Genomic DNA, 24727 nt, shown 5'->3' with positions numbered 1-24727 from the left:
ATATAAACACATTTTCTATTGTTCAGCATGATTTTTTTCCTAATTATAAACTAAGCAAGCTAAGAGTTAGAAAAAAGCGTGCATGTTAAAGCTTAATATTAAAATAATGAAGGTTATGAAGTCGAAAAAATGGAAGGTGTGGTAAGAAAGAGTGCAGGAGTGGATGATTAAAATAGAAAAAAATTGAAACCTTAGTCAAATCTTTGATTTCAACGGGGGTTTCACTTGAACAGAAAATAAATCAAAATAATCAGGGTTTCACAATTTCAATTATTATTATTATTAATGGCAGAAATATGGATAGCAATTTCAGTCTATCCAATGTTTTAATTCGCCAAGTACTAATGAAGCGGCCTACTATAAAGTGAGTAAAATCAGACTGAAATAACAGGATTTGGAATGGAGACAGAACTTACAATGTTTATTTCCTACAGTTCTTCAAGTAATAAAAATACCTAGGCAGGTTTCCTCCATCTTGAATGCAGGATTGCATATATGCAATACTGTGAAACAAGAACATTCTGCCTCTAAAACAATTTTGCATACTTCCAAATTAGCTATGTGCATGAGAAAGCAGTATGAAAATCACCTTTACCTTGCTGTACACTCGTTTATCTTGAACTCAAAACGTTCTTTTGAAAACTTGCTGAAATAAAGAATATGAATTATGTTTCAGCTGCACTTTCAAGAACATATTGCTGAACAATATACTGAATTTGTTATGCAAAAAGTTCTTAGATTTAGCAGCTTTCTAGATAGACTATCATACACGTTAAAAAAAAGAAAAAGAAAAAGAAAAAAAAAAAAAGGAGAAAATGTTACTAAAATCCAGAGCTTTTCTTTCAGTGAAAAAGAGTGTAGTCAGCATTCTAATAACAGCAATGTAGTGATGAGGATTTAAGAATAGAATAAAGTGAAATGTTGCACAACAAATTACAAACTACACTGAAAAGATGACCATGCCACAGGAAATAAATAAATGAACAAACAAACAAACAAAAAACACCAAAAAAAACCCTGGAAAATAAACACATAACTGCAATCAAATTTAAGCAGGTCTGGAAACACCAAATGACCAATACAAAGGTGAGCTGCAAATTCAAATCTGACATCAATAAATCTTGCTCACAGAACTGCTTTCCCAGTATCACAGAAGCACACAAACACCAAAGTTGGAAAAGACCTACAAGATCATCCAATCCAACCATCCACCTATCACCAATAGTTCTCACTAAACCATGTCCCTCAACACAAAATCCTTGAAACATTCCTTGAACGCCTCCAAGGTCAGTGACACCATCACCTTTCCGAACAGCCCATTCCAGTGCCTGACCACTCTTACAGAGAAGCAGTATTTCCTAACATCCAGCCTGAATCTCTGGTGCAGCTTGAAGCCATTCCCTCTAGTTCTATGACGAAAGAAAAAGCTGACCCCCAGCTAACTGCAACCTCCCTTCAGGTAGCTATAGAGAGCAATGAGGTCTCTCCTGAGCCGCCTCTTCTCCAGACTGAACAATCCCAGCTCCTTCAGCCACTCCTCATCAGGCGTGTGCTCCAGACCCCTCACCTTCTTTGTTGCCCTTCTTTGAACCCGCTCCAGAGCTTCAGTGTCTTTTCCCAGGTTTTTTTCCTCTACACAGTCTTCCAGCCACTCCACCCCAAGCCTGGGGCTTTTGTGGCCAAAGTGCAGGAATCACAGAATCACAGAATCACCAAGGTTGGAAAAGACCTTCAAGATCATCCAATCCAACCGTCCACCTATCACCAATAGTACTCACTAAGCCATGTTCCTCAACACAAAATCCAACCGTTCCTTGAACACCTCCAGGGTCGGTGATTCTGGCATTTGGTCTTGTTGAATCTCATCCCATTGGCTTCAACCCAGCTCTCCCGCCTGTCTAGATCCCTCTGGAGGGCCTCGCTACCCCCAGGCAGATCAACACTTCCAGCCAACTTGGTGCCATTCACAAACCTGAGTGTGCACTCAGTGCCCTCATCCAGGTCATCAATCAAGATATTGAAGAGGACCAGCCCCAGCACCGACCCCTGGGGAACACCACTCACGACCGGTCGCCAGCTGGATTTAACTCCATTCACCACCACTCTCTGAGTTCGGCCCTCCAGCCAGCTCCTCACCCAGCCAAGAGTGCACCCATCCAAGCCTCTGGCTGCCAGCTTCTGCAGGAGAATACTGCGGGAGACAGTGTCAAAGGTTTTGCTGAAGTCTAGGTAGACCACATCATCAGCCTTTCCCTCATCCACCAGATGGGTCACTAGATCATAGAAGGAGATCAGGTTGGTCAAACAGGACCTGCCCTTCACGAACCCATGCTGGCTAGGCCTGATCCCCCCCTGGTCACCCTGCACATGCCGCATGATCTCCCTCAAGACAATCCGCTCCATCACCTTCCCTGGCACCGAGGTCAGGCTAACAGGCCTGTAGTTCCCCGGATCCTCCTTACGACCTTTCTTGTAAATGGCAGTCACATTGGCAAGCCTCCAGTCTTCTGGGACCTCACCAGTCAACAAGGAGCGCTGACAGATGATGAAAAGCGGCTCGGCTATCACCTCCGCCAGTTCCCTCAGCACTCTCGGGTGGATCTCATCTGGCCCCATCGACTTATGACAGTCCAGCTGGAGCAGTAGGTCTCTGACTGTTTCTTTCAGAATCACAGGAGGGTTAGTGTGCTCCCCAGCCAAGATTACCAGGTCAGAGAGAGGAGTATCCTGAGGATAACCGGTCTGACTTTTAAAGAGAGACGTAAAGAAGGCATTCAGAACCTCTGCCTTTTCCTCAGTGGTCACATTTCCAGCCTCATCCAGCAAAGAGTGGATATTCTCCTTTGTCCTCCTCTTACTGTTAATGTATTTATAAGAGAGTTTCTTATTCCTTTTCACCCCAGCGGCTAGGTTAAATTCAAGCTGGGCTTTTGCCTTTCTGATTTCACCTCTACACATCCTAACGACTTCCTTGTATTCATTCTGAGTGGCCTGTCCCTCTTTCCACAGGCGGTAGATTCTCTTTTTCTCCCGGAGCCTCAAGAATAGCTCCTTATTCATCCATGCCAGTCTTCTTCCCCGCCGGCTCATTTTGCAGCTCAGGGGGACTGCCTGCTCCTGCGCCCTTAAGACTTCCTTCTTGAAGAGCAACCAGCTCTCTTGGACCCCTTTATTCGCTAAGACTGAATGCCAGGGGACTCCCCCTATTAGTCCCTTGAACAATTCAAAGTCTGCCCTCCTGAAGTCCAAGGTAGCAATTTTACTATTCCCCTTCCAGGCTCCACCATGAATCACGAAGTCTATCATTTCATGGTCACTCTGTCCAAGACAGCCTCCAACCTCCACATCCCCCACCAAACCTTCCCTGTTTGTGAACAGCAGGTCTAGTGGGGCAGTTCCTCTCGTGGGCTCTCTGACCAGCTGTATCAGGAAGTTGTCCTCTACGCATTCCAGAAACCTCCTAGACTGCTTCCTCTGTGCTGTGCTGTACTCCCAGCATACGTCAGGGAAGTTAAAGTCCCCCATGAGGACAAGGGCAGGCGACTGTGCAGCTCGTGCCAGCTGCTTATAGAATACCTTGTCTGTCTCTTTATCCTGATTTGGAGGTCTATAACAGACGCCCACCAGGGTGCCTGTCTTGTCAGCCCTTCCTCTGATCTTTACCCATAGGGATTCAACGTTATTGTCCCCAGTCATAACCTCAGTAGTGTAAAAGCATTCCCTAACATAGAGAGCCACACCGCCACCCTGCCTTCCTTGCCTATCTTTCCTGAAGAGTTTGTAGCCATCCATTGCAGCACTCCAATCGTGGCAGCGATCCCACCACGTTTCCGTTATGGCAACTAGGTCATAGTTTGCCTGCTGCACAATGGCTTCCAACTCTTCTTGTTTGTTGCCCATGCTGCGTGCATTAGTGTAGACGCATCTCAGCTGAGCCCCTTGCCTTTCACCTAATCCCAATACCAGTTCCCCAGGCTGCTCTCTAGCAGGCCTGGCTTTATCCCCTTCCCCCTTCCTATCTAGTTTAAAGCTCTCTCTACAAGTCCCACCAGCTCCTGGGCAAGTATCCGTCTCCCTTTTGGAGACAGGCAATTCCCATCAGACCTCAGGCCAGGTGCCGAGTAGACCGCCCCATGATCAAAGAATCCAAAATTTTTGCGCTTGCACCAGCCTCTCAGCCATGCATTTATAAGATGGCTTTTCCTGGTCATCTCAACGCTCGTCCCTGCCACCAAGGGAATACTGGCAAACACTACTTGTATGCCCGCTCCATCAACCCTTTTACCTGCTCCTCAACCCTTTATTGCTAAAGGGACCCCCATCTTGTCCCTGTGGCAGATCAGGACACCTCCTTTGGTGCCTGACATCGTTATGCAGCCGCAGACATCTGGCCAGAAGGTGTGGTACAGGTGGCCAGGACGTGCCCCAGTACAAGCGGAAGTGTTGACCCAGGATAGAAATATGGCCTGTATCTTGCCCTGGAGAGCAGACCTTCCCCTCCTGGTACCTGTAAAACATCTGTATTACTCCCCGTGAGTCTGTGAGCCTTCAGGACCACCGGAAGGAACAAAATGCCATCAAGCGTTCCAGTGTTGCTGTCAGATCACGTACAACACCCGGTGATGGTCTGCATGGGACTGATGGAACATAGAACGGACCTGCACCTCAGGACCTCATGCCTCAATCACATCATCGAGCACTGGCCCATAGAAGAATACAGACATCCACTAATCATCACTCGTCTTGAATTGTACCAACACACGTCGTGATAAAATTGTATAAGCGTTGTGATATACCGGATCTCTGTATTACGGAAAGCTTACCCTTTAGTTAACCTGATCATTGGTTCACGCCGTGAAGGGGTGGAGTGTATGGGAACTGCTGAGTCACGGCCTGAACCTCTGATTGATCACCTGAGGCAAGCCATGAGCCAGCCAGAGGAGCACAGGTGAAGGCAATTCACCTGTGCTGCTGGAAGGGGTGGAGCCTGGCTCCTAGACCTATTTAAGAGCTGGCTACGGGGGGGAAGGATCTCTTCTGGAGATTGCCTCTATTGGTGTTTTGTGGTGAGCCCAGCCGAAGAGTAAGCCTTTCATTTTATTCTCTTTTGTTATCATTGTCTACTTTGCCTAACTCTCTTGATTATATTGTGATTATAAAATCTTGATATCCATTGATTATACAGGGGCCCTGGAGTTTGAGAGCGTAAGCATGCACTGCAGTGCCTCGAGCAGATCCTCAGCATTATCACAGCAGTAAATAAAGAACTCAGATTTAACTCCCAGACTAAAACATATGCTAGGTGAAAACAATATTGCAGAAACAAGTAAAACTCATTTCATGTATAAATGCATAAATACACAAAGTCAAAGAACATGTGTGAAAGCTATCAGGAAGCCATGCTTTACAGGCTTTTGAGATTGTTAGAAAAATCCACAAAAGAGAGCAAGAAAAATACTAATCCAGTTCTTTCATATGGAAAATAAGAAGACAGTCCTGCTAAGCTAGTGGAAGTTTTCCAATTAAATTCAGCTAGGCCAAGAGCGCCAAGAATATTAGCAACCTTCGAGGAACATCCAGGAAGACTTTCTGAGGGCAGACAAGTTCAGGATTCGTGTCAGCAGGACATTATCGAGCAGCTGGTCTGCAGAGCAGAGTTTTCAAAACTGTGCAGCTAGTCTTAATCTCTTCTGTTTGCGCCGCCCTGTCCTTACCCGGCGGTGGGCGCGGGGACGGGGTGGCTTACCTGAGCTGCAGAAACGACCGCGGGCAGAGGCGCCGAGAAACGAACGGTAAACATTTAACTGACGAACGCACAGAGCGACAGAGAGACGACCGCCGAACGGCGACTGCGAAGGACGGCTCGGTGCCGACGGGGGACGGACGGGCCCCCGCGCCGCCTTCTCCTGAGCGCCCGGCGTCCCAAAGGCACAGGGCGGCGGCGGGGACGCGGGGCGGCGGAGCGCCACTTTCCCCGCACCGAGCCCCACGTCTCCGCCAGCGCCATTGCGGCGACCCCGCGGCCGCCATTGGCGGAGAGCCCGCGATCGGCCCCGCCTCCTCCGCGCCGCCATTGGTCGGCCCGCGGAACGGGGCGGGCACCGCTCGCGGGGCCCTTTCTGTCCGCGGTCGCGCCATCGTTGCGTCATCACCGCGCGCGTCCCGGATGGCCCCGGCCCGGCTGCCCTCGCCGATGCCTGTCGCCGCGCGCCCACTCCGCTTCCGGGGCCACGGGAGGAGGAGGGCGGGGACGCGGGGGATCGCGGCGATGCCGAACCCGCGCCGCCCCGCTCCGTGCGGGCGTTCCTGGAGAGCGGCGAGCACGGGCCGCATCCGTGCCGCCAGGAAAGCGCTGAGCGGGGGTGCGCGGCGGTGTTCAGGGCGGGATGATGCGCGGTTTTTTTTGTGCCTCCGCCGCTGTTTTTGGAGCGACGAATGACTTCGGGTTCAGCTGCTGATGATTTGAGGAAAGCAAGAACCAAAGGCGCACGCCTGACTGCCAGGCTCCAACTCGCCTCGATCAGCGCCCCTCTTTCGGGGCTGCCCGGCTCAGCTAGGAGCTGCTCCTGGACACCAGGCGGGTCACAGAACCACAGAATCGTAGGGGTTGGAAGGGACCTCCAGAGGTCATCGAGTCCAACCCCCTGCCAAAGCAGTTCCCTACAGGAGGTTGCACGAGTTAAGCCAAACGCTACTGCCACGTAGGTTGCAGAAGCGATTTTAGTAGTGTGTGCAAGCAATACACTGCAGAGGAAAGAACTATTGCTAACCCACTCCCTGGAGGCATACAGGACTCAAACAGGATGGGAAATGAATTTGGGTGATGAATATCGGTTAGCTAGTAGCTGCCAGGTAGCTGTGACTCATGCCAGCTACAACCAAATCACTCTGACAGCTGGAAAGGGATGCTTGAATATTAACAGCATTGTCAGTTATACAGCACTGGTCTTAACTGCTTTGCTCTTTCTTTTTTTTTTATTATTATTATTTTGTTTTGTTTAAATGAATGCTCACAGAATTACAAGACACCAAATAAAATGTACTTGTAGCTTATAGTAGTTCCACATTTACAAAAGGTGTTGACATTCATTGCTCTTCACCTATGGGTTTTTGCACTGCTACAAGCTTGTGCAAGACGAACCTAGAAAGAAAGAGCAATTCATCAAGAGATTATAACACACAGCCACACTTCCGTTTTCCACCTGGAACAGAGGACACCTTTAGTTTCGATTCAGTTTTTCAAAATGCTGACAATAGTTATTTTTCTACAAGTGTGAAATTTTATCCCTCCTTCCCCTTCCCTTCCCAGTTCATGCTGCTTCTTCACCAGCGGTAGGAGCTAAGATACAAGACTTGAAATAAGAAGCTTCTGTTACAGCTCAGTAGCTTAACAGTTAAGGACAATAATTAAGGACAGAGACAATGCTGCATTACAGCTTCAGATCTCGAACAGAAAAAAAAAAGAAAAAAAAAAAAGACTTACAGACAGCTTCTTCATAATGCCTCGTGCCTCTGGATTGAGATGAAGAAGATTCTTCTTGGTCAGATCACTTGCTGTTAAACGAATGCTCTGCAAGAAGCCAAACACCACCAAATCTCAGGTTTCCTGGTTGTTTCGCTGCAGCAGCTACAAGCAGCAAAAGTAAAACTCCATGCACACTAGGAGGCCATGTACATGCCAAGAGCCACATGCAGCTTGACCAGCTCATCCCGTACTGCCCTTGGTGTGCTGACGCGGCACTGTGAGCAGAAGCACAGCACAGCACAGTCTGCATTCTGCTTAGACCAGAATTCTTAGACAGCTCCCACTGCTGACTAAGAACTTCTTCAGGCTCTTTTTAAGCAACATTTACCTCCTGATAAGTTGCGGTGACACAAGTAATCGGGAGAGAATGGATGAACAGCAGTCCCTTGAAACTGATAAGGCCCCAAGAAGGCACAGGCTCTCCTTGCTGCATAGACTTTACAGACTCAAGTTTGATTTTACCTCCCCTCCTCCAACAGGAACAGTAATGAAGATATCATTGCCATCAGCAAGGGGGCTGCCATTAGCAGAGATGGTGTAAACACGTTCAGTTACTGCAGGTGTGCGCAAACCCGGCGTCTTGAAAACTCTGGAAAAAGCAACAGGTAAGGAATTTTACTGCAATTTCTTAGAGCACTTGGACCAAAAGTCTTCCATTGCAGTTTCAAAGTGCTGCTGGAAAATATTCTGCATACAGACAACCAAGATGTAAGGAGCAAGCAGCAAGGCACTCCTCTGTGTAAGAAATTAACAGAGAAATGCAATAGAATACAGACCTGGAATCAAACCTGGGTGTGACGATGGAGGCGCCTCCTCGAGCACAGAGATTGAGATTTCTGCCAGTAGCCGGAGTGATAAAGCTGCTTTTGCTTGATCTGCTTAAAAGGAAGCATGTAAGCAGAGCCCTGCTCTCAGAAGAATAATTTTAACGGACACGTAAGCACTGTCTTACCAAAGACTTAGACGAGACAACCCAGAGTCCTCACAGATCGCCCTACGGCACGCCATGCCCACACCACCCAGCCTGCCGGGCCACGCACCGCCCCATTCAGCAGCTACGTTAGCACCGCACCTTTACTCTCTGCTTCTGAAATCCTGCCATAAAACTCGTTGCCGTTACCTTTGACTCATGCGTTTCACTCTTGCTGAAGGAGCTCTTCTGCTCCTGGACGCTGGTGCTTTTTTAGTGGACGTTCTCACCTGAAACACATTAGCTGCCAAGTCAGTCATTTCCTTCTCCCGGGACAGCCAAGTCCGCACCGAGCAAATGCTCCCATACAAAAAGCTTGGCTCAGGAGGCTCCTTCCTGCAGCATGGGAGTCTGACACAAGCCACGGGACAACCTTCTGAGACCTTCCCCATTCGAATATTACCCTCACATCCTTTCCCAAAGCTCAGCTGCAGAACTTCAGGAGGATAACAGACCACCTTAACTTCCACTCTGACTCAAGACGGTTCATGTATTTACCACTGCCCACAGCAGAACTCAGAAACTACAAAGCTGAAAAGCACTGCTGGTAAATATTTTCAACGTGGCCCAGACTGTTCTGCTCTAGGGAATATCACTCCCTGCATACAGCAACGCTGAAGGCACCTGCTCAGATGAGAAGGGTGAGACTCTCATGTGCAGAAGTACAACAGGAATAAAAGCAGAGGTTAACTGCAGTGCAGTCACAGCTCGCCACAAGTAACAGCACTGTCTGCCAATGAAAGTCAGCTTGCAGCATCACCGGAACGATCAGGAGGCAACAGCTTTTTCAAAGTCACCCTTACAGCATCCTGCACAGCTGTCCCACCATAGGCATCAGCATCGTCTCGGTACATAGTTTATATTCCGGGAATAAAAGCCATCACAAAGAGCAGCTGCTTACCTTTCCGTTTCTTGGATTAGTACTTGCAGCTGCTTGCTCCAGAAGTTGGCCATCGTGTTTCGCTTTCTTTGCTGGAGGAAGCAAAGGAACCTCTGCTGCTTCTTCAGTAGCTTCAATACCCTGTTTAGATTTTTCTGTGAAAAGGAGAAAGCACTATTCAAGTTGACAGGAAAAAAAAAAACAACTAACGAGGCATAATTGAACATTAGCTAAGGTAAGGAAATGTACTACAAGCTTCTTTTGGCAACAGCTTGCTTCCAAACTCTGAATTCTGATGACAACAATAAAAAGAACACAGCTGTGAATTATTCAGAATGCTTTAATTAAGGCAAGTAAAACTACTTCAGGTTGCAGGAGTAAAGGTAGAATTGCATCCCTCTCTGTAAATGTAGCAAAGGCTGTAGCTAAGAACCAAATCAGCATTCACAGAATGTTAACTACTGACCTTTCATGATGATTTTCAAAGGAGTCTGGATAAATTCTGCTGTGAGCTTGTTTATTTCTGTTATTCCCAAGTCTGCCTAGAATTAAGAGGTCATAATATTGTCAGGATGATCAGTACTGCGAGTTTGTGATGAGTCAAAGTTGCAGGCAAAATCTTTATAATTATTTCACAGCAAAAATATCTTTACGTTCTTCTGTTGCGCTCAAACGAATTCCTTCCTCGTTATTCCAGACACAATGGATCTCGTGCCCTTCAGCACCAGCACGCCTTGCTGGGCAGCTGTGAGCATGCTTCACCTACTCCCTGCTGCTCAACACCACAGCAATGCTTCAGCTTACTGAGAGGCGCGTGCTCTTCCAGAGGCCTAGGAGCAAACCCTCTTGGCGCGGGGCTCCGCAAAATGACTCCAGGAGAGCAGAGCAACCTTACAGATAGCAGGAGAGAAGAGAAGGGCTGGTGCATTAGGGAACAGCGATCACCATTTGTGATGATGGAGAAGCCAATGGAGAGTTGATTATATCGCATTTAGTTCTTTTTTTCCTTCATGACCATCCCTGAAGAATGCTAAAATGCAGAGAGGATTGGCAGAGGCGCTCTGGCAGAGGCTGCCCAGAGCGAGCCCATTGCTGTACGGTGTACATGGGCAAGAGCCCTCAAAGCACAGCTGGCACACCTGTCTGCTGTTTGTATATAATCTGGCATGGTTTAAGCCTTAAAAGCTACACTCCTGAGGGCGCTAATGCTTTTATGCCCTCCAATACCTTCCCAGGGAGTCTGTCAACAGCAGAGAGATGTTTCAACAGGTTTTCGAGTTTCCCTCCTCCCTCGCTTTTCCTTTCCCCCCCCCTCAAAGTTTCTGGACATTTCTGGAATGTCCCAACCAACACAATCTCATTGTTCACAGTGTCACGTTTTCGGAACATGCTTTTCGTTATCAGTATCGACTGGGGATCTTCCCCAAAGCTGGGTAGCATCGAGTGATAGAGGGTGTGGAGGAACTCAGGAGAAAACTCAGAGAAGTGGACACTCCCAGTGCCACGGAACTCCCCTCCCAAACTCCTGCAGAACCCTGAGAGGTTAGTCAAGTATTGAAGAGAGGAAAGGTCGCGGCCCCAGCAGACCTAGGGAGGCACAAATTATTTGGGGCCTGGCTCAACAGCACGCGAGGGAGTTTGAGGAGCTGCTTCGTAAACAATCAGCACTGAAGCACTGCTCCTTTCAGCACCTTGACTGATTCATGCAGTTCAAACCGGATGTTTAAAGGAAAGGCCCCCTCCACACGACATGCTTCTGATGCCACTTGTAGTAAGTGGCTTGTGGTGATCACACAACGGGCTCAGGGGGGAAACCGCGACCATCCAGGAATTCTGGGAGTGACCTGGAAGGTCCTTTCCAACCTCGGCGATCCCTTAGCGTGAAGTTAAGCAGGCCCACAAAGCCGGGCAAGGAGTAGCACGAGCACGCAAACCCTGCAGGGGACACTGCAGCATCTCCTCCCGCTATGCCTTAACGCAGTTCAGATCCACATGCGCAACCCGCGCTATCGCAGCGGCGCTCCTGCGGATACACAAAGCCTTCGTCTCCTCCAGGAACGCACCGCGCGCCGGGGAAAGTTTCCCATTCGCGCCGGATACCTACCGTCACCGCCTCCTCCAGGACCTTCCGGCTTCCCCCTTCAGCTAGAAAGAAGACATCTCGGATGGAAGCGTCGCTGCGCTCCGCAGCCGGGACAGCGCCCGCAGCGCCCGCAGCCGCGCCGTAACGCCGCTGCAGGAGCGGACAGCGCACAGCAGGCGTTCCGGCGGCGAGCGAGCGGCCCCGGGCAGAGGCGCCGCCCGCGCCCACCCGCGTTGTGCTCGCGCGAGCCCCGCGCGCCGCGTCCCACCGCTCCTCAGCGACGGCCTCCGAGCGCCGCTCCAGGGCAGCCCGCCCGCGCCCCCCGCCCGCGCCCTCCGCCCATGCCCCCCGCCGCTACCGAAGAACTGCAGCCAGTTCATCTCGCGGAGCGCCACGGGCAGCCGGAGGAGCTCCACGTCGTACAGGTTCTCCATCTCCTTGACCAGGCGCTCCCCGTTCGCTCTCAGCTGCTCGACCCGGCTCCTCACTGTGGGGACGGACGCGGCGTCGGACGCGGCCCGGGCCCGAGCGCGGAGCTCGGCCCGGCCCTCGGCCCGCCCGCGGCGTACCCTCCCGGTCGAAGTCCTTCAGGAAGGCGCTCAGCTTCCTGCCGCGCGCGCCTGCGGCCGCCTTCCTACGGGCAGGAGCCATGAGGGCCGAGGAACAGCGCGAGCGCACCGAGCCCCGCTCCCGCACGGCGCGACGGCACTGCCCGCTCGCGCCGCGTTCAACCGCCGCCCGACGCGCGCTCGCCGTTCAATCGGAGCTCCGCGAGCGGCGGCGCAGCCAATCGGAGCGCGGCGTGGCGTGATGACGCGCGGCGCCATGGCAGCGACGGCGGATGCGGTGGGGCCGGGCCGCGCCGGCGTGGCCGTTGTGCTGCTGCCGTACAAGGAGCGAGCGGCGGAACCGGGCCTGGCCGAGCTGCTGCGGCGCGGGCCCCACTGCCCGTCGTCGGCCGACGCGCTGCAGGGCCTGCGGGACGCGGAGCGTTACTACCGGCGCCTGCGGCCTCCTGTGGCGTGGCTCCCCGGGCAGGGCTGGGGGCGCGGGCAAGGAGGAGCTTTCGGAGATGAGCTGAATGAAGGGAAACAAGCTGCGCTAAAAGTGACGTGCTTCTCGGGCTGCTGAATTCGCAGCTACAGAGCTGGCCTTGGCTGCCGGTTACAGACGCCTTTCGACAGACTTCGATGCTTGGTACAAACGGTGACTCTCCCGTTTCTCCAAATTACCCTGTGCGCTATCCTAGCGTTAAGAACCAGACGGCACGCTAGTACTCAGTACTTTCCCTGAGATCACCAGGGTTCTGCATCCTTGCATGTGGTCGGTCTTTCTGTGGTGGCTTCCAAGGATGCCCCCACACCTCCTCAAAACCCTCCCTAAATACCCAGAGTGCCCCACGCCCCCCCCCCCCCCCCCAAAGATCCCCAGGGGCTCATCCCCCCAACACTCCCCAAAGCCGTTAAGCTGGCCAAAAGCACACACTGTGCATTTGCTCCGCGCCTTTCACGAGAGCGTGACAGTACAGTGGTTGTTCTGAGGCCTTCACCAGGTTGTTACAGTTGTGTGTCTATCACCAGTTAGCTGCAAGTCCGTCTCTTAACCAATCAGAGTGCGAGAATGCACAATGTTAAAGTTCCATACGGCATTGTCACAGATTCCGAGCCAAAAATAAACACATCACTTAATTCCCACACCACTGGGATACCCCAACCTGTTCATGCACTTTCCCAGGGAAGTGAGTTCCTCTACCTGAGGCTTGTCAGCTCTATTATCCCTTAGCGGGGAATGGTTTGTTCCAGGAACGTCTTTATGGCCAAGCCGGACGTTGCCGAGGGTAGGGGAAATGCTGCCGGCCATCCGGTAAGCTGGCGTACTGTCACCAGCAGGTATTTAAGTCGCTCAGCCCCAAGCGTCTCCCTAAAATCTACCTGGCAACGCTGGAAGGGCTGCACGATGACAATGGTAATGTAGAGAACTCAAGCTCAGAGGAAATGAGTTGAGCAGAAAGATAAGCTTCCCTTCATCATGAAGAAGTGATTTTCAGTATAAAAGCCAAGATTGCATTTACAGATTTGGATCTGTTCTACAGTAATTTCTGAACACAAGGTCTGGCTGCCACAATGCTAAACCAATGGGGCTTGTGTTATCACAAAGGGCTTGTGAAAGGAAGAGAACAACAGGAACAGGACCAACTTCCAAATAAGATACTATAGCATATGAGAGCCAGGAAGTCATGTAGCAAGTATGTTAAATCTTTAAATTTGCAGGAGACAAGACAGGCAACTCAAATTTCCTTTTACAGTCTTGCAAGTGCTTTCTGCTGTGCTCTGTTTTGATTATTTCAGACAATGCATTTATCTTTATTAATCCAAAATGGAGTTACACAAAAACTATAAGCTTTGAAATTTTTTTTTGCTGAAGATAGTGGTGCCTTCCCTTTCTTTAATCACACTTTTTTTAGATTACAAATTGTTTCACTGGAAACAAAGTCTGTTTCCTAGTCTTTTTAAGATGATTTATATGATTTCCCAACTACTTTCTTCCAGATTTCAGTTTGGCAAGAAAATGTACAAAAGACAGTAAATATATCAGAAGACTGCAGCACAATTTAGACAGGATTCTCAGAAAGAAGTTGTATAGATAAACCAGACAACAAAAGCCAAATGATCTATGCTTACTAGCTCAATGTCTAAGGACGTTTCTTTATAAAATTCCTGCTAATTCCTTCAGTATGAATGGCTAGGATGGCTGCTCAAGAAGTGCTGAGATGAATCATGAAAAGAACTGCTATACTGAGACCAGGAAAATGGTAAGCATGGGCATTAATTCTCAGTGGAATTTGCCAATACAATCAGTCTCCCACAAGCAATCATTTCATTTGGTCTCTTATAACATGATAGCCTATTACTCAGTGTTTTACCAAGTCACTATCCCTGTACTGGCAGCTGGGGACTCTTGTACAAAGCAACAGATTCATTAGCCCAGAGCACTGTGATAGCACAGTAGCAGAGCAGTGAGAGGTGTCACTGCTGGGAGTGGATCTGCTCCCTAGCCCATGGCTCTCAGCAGCCTCATCACTAGTGACAGCTGCAGCCTTGCACATGGATTTACTCTGCTTGCGTCTCTGCTGGGCTCCCTGCAGCTGTCAGGCGCACACACAGCCAAAGCATGCGTGCTTGTGTCCCTGGGTCATGTTGTGCAGCTCTGCACAAACTGGGGCTAGGATTGTTTGCCTAAGGGATTTTTCTCCTTAAGACTAGCTGGTCACAGCACCACAGACAGCATCCTTCTGAGGGCTGAGCTGAAAGGTAAGAGAAAAAAAAGCCACACATGAGAAATGCCACAGGGGTCTGCATGGCACGCAGGAACTGCATGCTCCACACATACTGGAGAAGAATGAGTTGGTGTCTGCTTAGCACCTCAACAAGAACAGAGGCAGCTCCTGCGCAGCCCTGTGCTATGAGCACATTTCACTTGTCAGCATGAGCATGTAACTCAAGGATCCTGCTGATTGGTCCAAGGAGTCACATTCTTGAAACCATCCTAGAGACTGAACCAGAAGCTGAAATACTTCCTCAAACTACACCAGGGTCAGAAATACACTGCAAGGATGACACACAGCCTCCATCCCCATGATCACCAGAGCGACCAACAGGAGGCACCTTGCATGTGTAGAAGCATTAGTTAGGAGTGGAGTTTGGGGCGTAGAATGGGCATGGAATATTGTAACAAATTCCTTGAATTAATTGTAATAACCACTCCTTACTTTAGAAATAGCATGAATATGCTTGTGTTCTTTCTATAAATAAAGATGTTTATCTGCTTTTGGTGCGCAGGCTAGAAAGGAGTTGTCCCCCCTGCACTCAGCACCAAATAAACACACCTGCTTTATAACTGCTTTGTGGTTAGAGTTTGTTCCACAAGACACTTCTTGTCTGGGAACACCAGACTTCAGCCCTGGATCAGGCAGCAACAGAGACGGAATGCCCACAGCCCATCAGGGCTGACTTGTGTGCCCAGATGGATCTCCCTTGTAATAACTGAGTTGTCCTCACCTTTGGAAGTGGTGAACTCTGGAACCTGGAAGTCTCTCAAGGGCCTGAAGGAAGAGAGGGGCGTCAAGGGGGGAAGCTGTGCCCTATGAAAATAACTTGTTGAGCAGACGTCCAGGCTGCAGGATGAAATTAGCAGGATGAGAAGCCTTATCCTTGATATCGCATTGGTTTTAAGGAGTTTCATTTGGAGTGGACTTTTTCTGGGAACAGAATTACATCAAAACTGGAACCAACAAAAAAGGGCAAAGAGTCTTAGTGACTGAGGACTCCTCCCTGAGGGGCATTGAATTGGCTTGGGTCTCAGAAGGGAACATGGAAACTGCAGAATAGTAAGAGGCTTTGCATGCCGTAGAAAGACATTGGAGAGATGGGCAGTGAGGAAGACTGTTAAGCAAAACAGACCTGGCTGGCCTGAAAGGGTCAAACAGGGAACATGCAGCCCCTCCTGAAAGGGAAGGACTGTCATGTGAGACTGGCAAGCATAAGTTACAGCTTCTTCGTTCCGTGACCAAGAGCAGAACATGTTCTGTGAAGAGAACGCCTTTTGATCTCTGTACTGATCATAATACACAAAAGAGTGAATTAAATAATGATGTATTGCTGTCAGCTGCATAAATGTTATCTGATTTAGGTACTGTATACTCACATAGCAAAAACATATAAAATGCGTGTAACAACAATAAACTTGGCTTATGCGCCACCAGAGCCTAAGCCCGTCTGTCCCAGGCGTCTTGAGCTGGTCTCCATCAGGGCAGTGCAAGCAGTGTTCTGCTCTGTCCTTCCAAATGGTGGCTGGGACCTGGAAGGAAGGAGGAGAACAGGTCAGTTAAATGGCCGACTGCATGGATGGTTTCATGATCTTGGGAAGACCTTTGAGAGACCAGGTATGTGGGCATCTGATGAAATGCAACTGAGCAGGACCAAGGGCAAAACAGTTCCTGGAAGCAAGTTGGCTGGACTGATGATCTAGCTTTAAACTAGATTTGGCAGTGTAGGAATGGTATGTTGTTTCTGCATTAGATATCGAAAAAGGGAATTGACCTGAAGAAGTACAGCACAGTATATTTTGCCCTTAGAAATAGCTGGTTTGAAAAAGTAGAAATTGTATATTTCAGTCACATATTTTAGAAATATTGTTGAATAATGTGATTAATTCTCACTTGTAAAACTGTAATAGTTGCAAATTGTATATTTGGGTATAGTATTATGGACTAGAAAGGATTTTGTAAAGCTATTTTGTTTGGATAAGAAGTCCTAGGCCAGGGCCTCCACACAAGGCTACCCACTCTGTGGGTAGGTTGGCATGCAACAGGCAGGCATCATGATACTTCCCTCTATCCTACTTCCAAACTTGTCTGTATCCAAGGACGAGCAGATGTCCAGAAATAATGGCTCAGTCATTGAGTGACCAAATGTTAGAAGTTAAATAATTAGCAATATATGCTTAGCTAGCAAAAAATTATGTTTAGCCAGTATTTGTATGTTTAGTTGAGCATCAAGAAGATTTGTGAAGTATGGAAGAAACCAGGGGAGAACAATATAAGGGTTGGGTAATAGACCTTAAAAGTTGTAATACTGTCTGTGCACCCACACTCCTGTTTACAGGATTGCAATTGTGAATAAAATCTGCTTTTATCAGAGATACTGTCCTGATAAGTTATTTGGCTATTTCTAACAGGGGAATGGGATTTTTTTCTGTGTGACAGAGAAGTGCTGGGGAACTCTCACTTTAGGAAACAGCAGGGAAAGATCTCTTAATTGTCCCAAAGGATCTCGTGAGGACACCTCAGAGAACATAATATTGCCAATAACCCAGCTATTAGCCTCTACCCCAAGGCATGCAGCCTGGGTAATAGGCAGGAAGAGCTGTGAGCCATGGGACAGTTAGAATCGTATGACCTAATTGTAATCACAGAGATGTGGTAGGATGATTCACATGACTGAGCATGATGATTGGAGGGCTGCAAGCTTTACAGAAGAGATAGGCAGGGAAAGAAGTGTGGGGCATTTGCCCTCTATGTTACTAAGAGGTGGATAAAAGACAAAGAGCTGCCTCTGAGAAACAGTCAGGATCATGTTGAGAGTCGGTGGGTGAAAATCAGGGACTGAACCAATAAAGGACATCTAGTGATTGTGGTCTACTACAGGCTGATCAGAAGGAACCTGTGGATGAAGCCTTCTTGCTTCAACTGCAGGAAGTGTCATACTCATAGGCTCTCATCTTGATAGGGGATTTCAACTACCCAAATGTCTACTGGAAAACAATACAGCAGGCTGCAAGCAATCTTGAAGACTCCTTGAGTGTGTTAAGCATTACTTCCTGGTCCAGGTATTAGACATGTCAACCAGGGGTGAAGCATTTCTGAACCTGGTGCTCACCAACTTAGAGGAGCTAATGAAAGAGGTTAAGACTGGAGACACCCTAGGCAGTAGTGAACATGCCCTGGTAGAATGTCATCTTGATAAGGATAGGCCTGGCAAAAAGCAAAATTAGGAGAGCGCACTTCAGACTACTTAATGGATGCTGGGTGAGATCCTCTGGGAAGCTGTGTCTTAGTGACAAAGGAGTGGAACAAAGCTGGCTACTCTTTAAAGATGCCTTTCTGAGAGTGCAAGAGCTCTCTGTTCCCCAGTAGAGGAAAACAAACAGAGGAGGTAGGAAACCAACATAGCTTGGCCAGGACCTGCTGGTCAAACTGTGGGATAAGAAGGACAGGTATAGACAATGGAAGCAAAAATATATAGTCCAGAAAGAATACAGGGATTCCGTATGGATGTGCAGGGATGGAATAATGAAAGCCAAAGCACAGATGGAACTGCCCTTTACTTGGGATGTAAACAACCAGAAGGGATTCTGTAGGTACTTTTGTCAGAAGAGACAGGCCAAGGAGTGCATGCCCTCTATGATAACTGTGAAGGGAGAACTGGCTACAACAGACATGGAGAAGGCTGAGGTACTCATGGAGATTTTTGCCTCAGTCTTCACTGGCAGTCAGGATTCTCATGTCTCTCATATCCCTGAACCTCACATCTCTTAACTTCTTGGCGGGAACTGTGGGAGCAAAATCCCCCCCACTGTAACAGCAGAGTAAGTCAAAGACCACCTCGTGAGACTGAATGTGTACAAGTCAATGGGGCAAGATGGCATACGTCCCATGGCCCTAGAGGAGCTGGCTGATGTGGTTGCTAAGCCACTCTCCATCAAATTGTGGCTGGCAGGTGAAATCCCTGTTGACTGGAAAAAGGAAAACATCACTCCCATTTTTAAGAAAGGGAAGAAAGTCCAGCTCCTCCCTTCCCTATGCACCTCTTAATATTCTCAAGGCTGGGGCACTGAGGCAATTCCTTCTCAGCTTTCCAGCTCACTGGGAGGACACGTACCCTAGACATGGTACATCAGCTCCCCCTGTCTGTGTGTAGGCTTGACATCCAGTTGAGCTTTTCCAGGCGTCTGCTCCTGCTCTTCTAAAATGATTACTGAGGTTCTGTAGACTGCTCTGTATGCTCTTCTCAGTGGGGGAATTGTATTGGGTTTATGTGATAAGGTTTTGGTAGCAGGGCACTGCAGGGGTGTGAGGAGAGCCTAGAAGCTGCCTTAGATCAGATCAGAACCAGCTCCTGGCAGCTCCAAAAGGAACCTGCTGCTGGCCAGACCTGAGCCATGAGTGGTGCTGAGTGCCCCTGTGAGAGCAGATGTGAGAAGGGAAAAAAATGCTGCTGGGAGAGAGGAGTGAGACATGAGAGGGAAGCAGCCCTACGGCCACCAAGGTCAGTGCAGAAGGAGGTCAGGTGCCCCGGGCACAGAGCAGCAGCTCCCTGCAGCCCAGGAGAGGCCCACGGTGGAGCAGGCCAGCCCCCTGCTGCCCACGGCACCGCATGGAGCAGATCTCACCTTGCAGCCATGGGGGAACCTGCGGTGCAGCAGTGGACGTGGACTGAAGAAGGTGCAGCCCACTGAGCCCCGCAGGGCCTGGGATGGAGCTGCAGCCCGTGGGGACCTGCTCTGAAGTAGACTGCCTTGGAAGGATGAACCCTGTCGTATGGACCCATACTGGGGCAGTTTTCAAAGAACCGCAGCTTGCACAGGGACCAGGAAGGATTGCATCCCATGGGAAGAGACTCCATGCCAAAGCAAAGGAAGACTGACAGTGAACAGTTGGCAGAGATAAGTGTTCTGGACTGACCACAACCCCCATTTCCAATCCCTTTGTGCCATTCAGATAGAGGAAGGTATTTTTACTCCTCTTTTTAACTCTCATTGCTCCAGTTGTTATTAGTTCTGAGTGCTGGGAGTGAGACAGTGGTGCTCAGCTTCCTACCAGTGTTAAATCACAGCAGGGGCATTATATGGTGCAGAGATCTTCCTCGACTTCAGTGAGACAGACCTGGAGTGCTAAGGCCTGAACAATGGGCCCTGAACGAATGCTGGCCTCTAGGTGAACCTCTCAACAAAGCGTTATATGACATTACTATTTGATTATTAGCAAAATACATAGCTTAAATAAACTGTCTCATTAGCAGGATATATAACTTAGATAAAATATTATGTGAATGTATTAATTTTTGCTTGTTTCGAAGCATGATATCAAGGCCAAGTACACAAACTCCCTTGGTTCCTCCCTTGACCAGGCCCAGGGTGGAATCCAAAAGGAGAATGAAACCAGCTGTTTACATCCTTGAAGTTAGGTAAGCTTGTTTATTCAGCAGTGTAAAAGCTGGACCCTCTTACAGCAATACTGGAGAACTCACCTATGGATAGACACATCATTTAAGACCTCCCAGTTGCCAGGAAAGACTCTCCAAATCCTTGCTGTAACCAGGGCTCCTCAGCAATTGCAGATCTGGATGATGGTAAAGTACTGGGGCCATTGCTCTCTTAATCATTATGACTTTTGCTGTATAGTAATGACTTATAGCATTGACTTATTTCTAGTCTATTGCTTATTTTTTGTATTATCTTGAAATGAACAATAAAAACAAGTTTACTCTTTTGAACTTGATATATGTTTTTGCATCTATTGGCAAAAACCAGGCCCAAAATCAAACGATTAATAAAATAGCTGTTTTAGTGGCACACACCAATCATAATAATAAAAAAAGAAGAATACAAACAGTAAGTCAATTTTATTGAGCACCTTCACAGACAGGATTTGTGCAGCTTGTTGTAGGAAAATCCGTTCAGCATCCACTGATAATACTGGAAAGTGTGGTGCCCAGTCTCTGAAGGAGAGTAAAATTCACTTGTTATTGTATCCCTGTCTTAAAAAAAGAGCAATTTAATTACACTATTTTTTTGCTCAGGCTTTCTCACTGAAATCTGCAAGGAGCCACGAGTCATTTCTTCCCCCAGTCTGACTTGCAAAACATTCTCTCACAAGAGTTGAGAGCAGTCATTTCCCCAAGAATTCAGAGCAAAGAATGCAGAGCAAAGAAATAGAAACGAAGAGCCCCAGGAACAAATCAGGTTATCACAGGTGTCCAGTCCCAGGAGAGTTGACTGGGACGTTCTGGTTCCAGTTTGACCTTCCCAGCCCTGCACTTCAGAAACACACTTTCCATGGGGCAGAAAGTGGCCTGTGACACTCCTGATGGGACCCAAATGAAGCAATCTCTCTGCAAAAGAACAGGTTTAGTGTTTCCTGCCGGCATCTTCATTCGAAGAAACCCTGCTTCAGTTGAAAGACACAAGAGAAGTGTGATACTTCCTACAGCCTGTGTGCTAGCCTTCAGTGAGTGTCATTGGTTGTATGGACTATCAGCGGGGGTCACGATGTGCTCAGAGACTCCACAGATGATTACACAACCATTTATCTTGGCAGGTGTCTGGCTGGTTGCACAGAGTAAGGCTACAACAAGTGAGTATTATGTGGTGGATGGATGAGGAATTTGGATGCATCTCTGAGCCTTAATCCATCTCCCAGGGCTCTTCCTTAGCCCCACAGAACAAAACCCATTCCTGTATAGAGATGGGGTATGGAACTGGCTTCAGGCACACTACATGCCAGTGGAAAACTGGGCCTTACCTGTCCATCTGACAACTTCTCAGTCTCTGCAGGTGCCCCCACAATCTCCATCTTCCTGCAGCCACCTTGGGTGATCCCACTGGGAGACTCTACCACCATCTTTTGCAGGTATCTGTGCCATGGTGGGAACATGGTACTGTACAAGGATGGGTACCAGCTCTGTACCCTGGAGCTACTTGATAGCACAGCTGAGTTCTCCTTCTCTCAGGCCGCCCCAATGGACAGAGGTCAGCTGCCAATATGTGGATGGAGGCAATGGAACTGTGCTGACTCGCATGACACCATGGAAGTCAGAGTGGAAGGTGAGGGATGTGCCAAGACCCTTCAAGTTGGGCAGACTGGGGGCACAAACAGCCACTTCCCCATCCACATGATGGGCAAGATTTTTCCCCTTTTTCCTGGCTTGGAGTGGTAGAGATGATCATCACCTCTGCCTGAGTCAGGTGGTGGAGTTATGGAAACCCAATGGCTCCTATGAAACTTCTCATGTCTTCTCTCCTCACACAGTTGTCTTCCTAAGCCTGTTCTCTCTGTTCTGCCCAGTCATTAGGTCGCTGCAGGATCTGACATTATGCTCCACTGCACCATCAAACACTCCAAAGCTGCTTCCTATACCTGGAGGGCCAGGCAACTGCCTTCAAAATTTCAGTGGAATACACAGATTTCTACCTCTCCTGGGCGGATCACAGCAAGGGAGGCTGCTACAGCTGCCAGTACTACACTGAGGGAACTCCAATCAACTGGTCTGGAGTCAGCAATACACTGGAACTAGTGGTGAAAAGTGAGAGAACACCTCTTCAGCCACATCCTGTGGAACTAGAAACAAGGAGGTAGAGGAACAAAGCAGGTGTAACAGGGGCGTAAGTAGAAGATTACAGCTTCCTTCAGATGTCTTTGAGTCTTGTCAGCTCTTTTGAGTAGCTATAGGTAATCTATAGACATAACGTATCTGGCACACTGTTTGCATGGTGGATGTCAGGGAAAGCATTCAGTGCTGAGGTGGAGGGGCTGCCTGGTCTCATCCAGTTCTGAGAGCTGCTACCTGAGCCTGTGCCCAGAGTCACTGCTCCCCTGGCCCTCCAGCTCTGTGACTCGTCAGGAAGGTGCCATTCTGGGGACATCAGCCACAGTCCACCGCATGCGTCAGTGCCATCAGTCATGTTGCTGTACAAGTCTAGGAATGTCAGCATCCAGCAGAGAGCCCGGCCAGTCAAGGGCATGGCAACGTTCACCATCACTCAGGTAGCCTGAGAAGATGGGGAAGCCCATGCCTGCCCACTATGGGAATGAATCTGACCCCAGCAGCCTTTCGCAACTCAGCCCCTTTGTTGAGCTACTGGTGAGAGCATGAAATACAGCTGTGACCCCAGGCTGGGTCTGGGGACCTGCAAGCACACCAAAGGCTGTCCTCAGTACCTGAGTTGCTGGAAAAACTTGGACTTTGGACTGGGGGCTTCCCCCCAGTAGCATGGAGAGGATGTTCTGCCCCTTGGGGCAACTTGGGGTAAGAATGAGAAAGTGGTTGCAATGTCCTGTCCCTTTCCGAGTGCCTCACTTGTCCCCTCCTGACAGATCACAACTGGTCAGGCCCAGCCTGTCTCTGAAGTGTCCAGCTGGGGAGCAGTGTAACACTGCAGTGCACCAGTGGAGTCCAGAGTGCCCAGTTTCACTTCTGGAAGAACTGGGAGATTGTAGGGATTATAGAGCAAGGAAGCAACATGGCCACCTTTGTAGTACCCCATGTGATGGGGCACAATGGTGGGACCCACACCTGCAGCTACTGTCCCTGGTCACAGCGGTACATCTCATCACAGCCCAGCAGCAGCATCTGGCTGACAGTTGTAGGTGAGGTCCAGCTCTGTGTTCTCATTAACCTCTTCATCCTCAGTGCCAGGACGCACTGGGTTGGGTGGCAGGTCAGAGACTGTGGGTAGGTGCACTTCCCCAGGAGCAGTGATGTGGAAAGTGGGGGCAGACAGAAGCCCTTGGGGATCCTCTTTGTTCCTTGTAAACCTATTCCTCTTTAGCCCAGGACTCCCCAGCATGTTACTTAGTCTGCTTGCCCTGGGAGCCCCCTGTGTCTCCCCTTTGTCCGCTTGGATGACCTGTTGCACCCATGGGAGTCCTTTGCTCTGGGAACTCCCTGGACCCTCCGGTTCCTCCTAGAGGTCCCCATTTTCCCCTGGAATTCCAGTGACTGTCCTTTCCATCCCCTGCAATTATACCTGGAGCAACATGGTGCACCTGGCCCTTGAGGTGGAGGTCCTGATCCTGCTGGGGCTGATGGTAGCTGAGGCCGTGAACAGCCGAAGGAACACACCAGGACAGCTGCTGCCCCTGGAATGAGACACAGCTCCCCTCTGGACCACCCAGATGGGAGGTCGTGCTGCCACGGCCACCTAGATTGAAGAGCTAAGTCAGTACGTGCCCAGCACACAGAGCTCCCTGTAATGGGCATCCTCCCACCTGAAACCAGTAATGGGATATTTCTCCTTAAGTCCTTTATGATGAAATAGACCATCCCTTCCTTTTCTTGCTGCTTCCAGCAGTCACCTTTGTGGGATGGGGCAAGGTTCAGGGTGACTTTGAGCTCTGTATGGCCTGGGGACCCAATGGCAGGGGGTGGGCTCCTGGGACAGGTTCCCACAGCAGCGCTCTGTGCCTTCATTTCCCCCCTGTTCAGAGGAGGGATGGCACCCCCCTCCCCTACTGCGAGCAGCTCGAGTCTGAGGCTGGGAGAGGGAGTGGGGCTGAATAAGTGATCTCCAGCTGCACTGACTTCCATTGCTCACATTCATTTATTATTTTAAAACACTAACATAACACGTCACACCATGATCTATATATATAAATTTATTTTATGTAGATATAAATTTATATATATAAAACCTTTAAACTTCTATATAGTCAGGACACAAATTTCAGAATAGCTTCACTGGCTACAACAAAAATATTTTTGTTATGAAAACACAAAGGGGATGTGCAAATATAAAAAAAATATATATATAATAAAAAATAAAAACAAGTGCAAAATGAATGAAAGTGCAAAAAGTCTTTGTTATCATATCACATATTCCACATATTCCGCCTTTTTCTCCCCCCAAGTAGGAAGAAATGGGCCGCAGGGATGGAGCTAGGCTTCAGTTATTTTCCTCCCCAATGGATCAAGCAGTCCCTCCCCAACAGGT

General features: G+C 49.0%; 1 protein-coding gene and 1 pseudogene across 1 annotated transcript; one reads left to right on the top strand and one right to left on the bottom strand.

Annotated features, from left to right (window-relative positions):
* Positions 1-6964: 6964 nt before the first annotated feature.
* Positions 6965-12144, bottom strand: LOC122193914 (borealin). Its single transcript, XM_042894812.1, has 10 exons — positions 12028-12144; positions 11817-11945; positions 11480-11520; positions 9842-9917; positions 9397-9530; positions 8646-8725; positions 8302-8400; positions 7988-8114; positions 7484-7570; positions 6965-7141 (listed from the first exon to the last, which is right to left on the bottom strand). Exons 1-10 carry the CDS (start codon positions 12107-12109, stop codon positions 7097-7099), a joined length of 900 nt encoding a protein of 299 aa, XP_042750746.1. The 5' UTR covers positions 12110-12144; the 3' UTR covers positions 6965-7096.
* Positions 12145-21115: 8971 nt separating this feature from the next.
* On the top strand, positions 21116-23885 carry LOC122193915 (annotated as a pseudogene).
* Positions 23886-24727: the final 842 nt, after the last annotated feature.

The sequence above is a fragment of the Lagopus leucura genome, unplaced genomic scaffold (assembly GCF_019238085.1).
Source record: "Lagopus leucura isolate 7727_CA_CO unplaced genomic scaffold, USGS_WTPT01 35286-8_obj-0_obj, whole genome shotgun sequence".
Classification (NCBI taxonomy): domain Eukaryota; kingdom Metazoa; phylum Chordata; class Aves; order Galliformes; family Phasianidae; genus Lagopus; species Lagopus leucura.
The sequence above is the reverse complement of the archived record's forward strand: the minus strand, read 5'-3'. Positions and strand labels throughout refer to the sequence as shown.

Excerpts from the sequence above, each read along its gene's own strand:
- LOC122193914 (XM_042894812.1), bottom strand. The coding sequence starts at position 12,109 with ATGGCTCCTGCCCGTAGGAAGGCGGCCGCAGGCGCGCGCGGCAGGAAG. Across the intron at positions 9,918-11,479 it reads TCCTGGAGGAGGCGGTGACG|GCAGACTTGGGAATAACAGA; the intron begins GTAGGTATCCGG and ends TCTTAATTCTAG. Across the intron at positions 7,142-7,483 it reads GCATTATGAAGAAGCTGTCT|GTTCGTCTTGCACAAGCTTG; the intron begins GTAAGTCTTTTT and ends CTTTCTTTCTAG.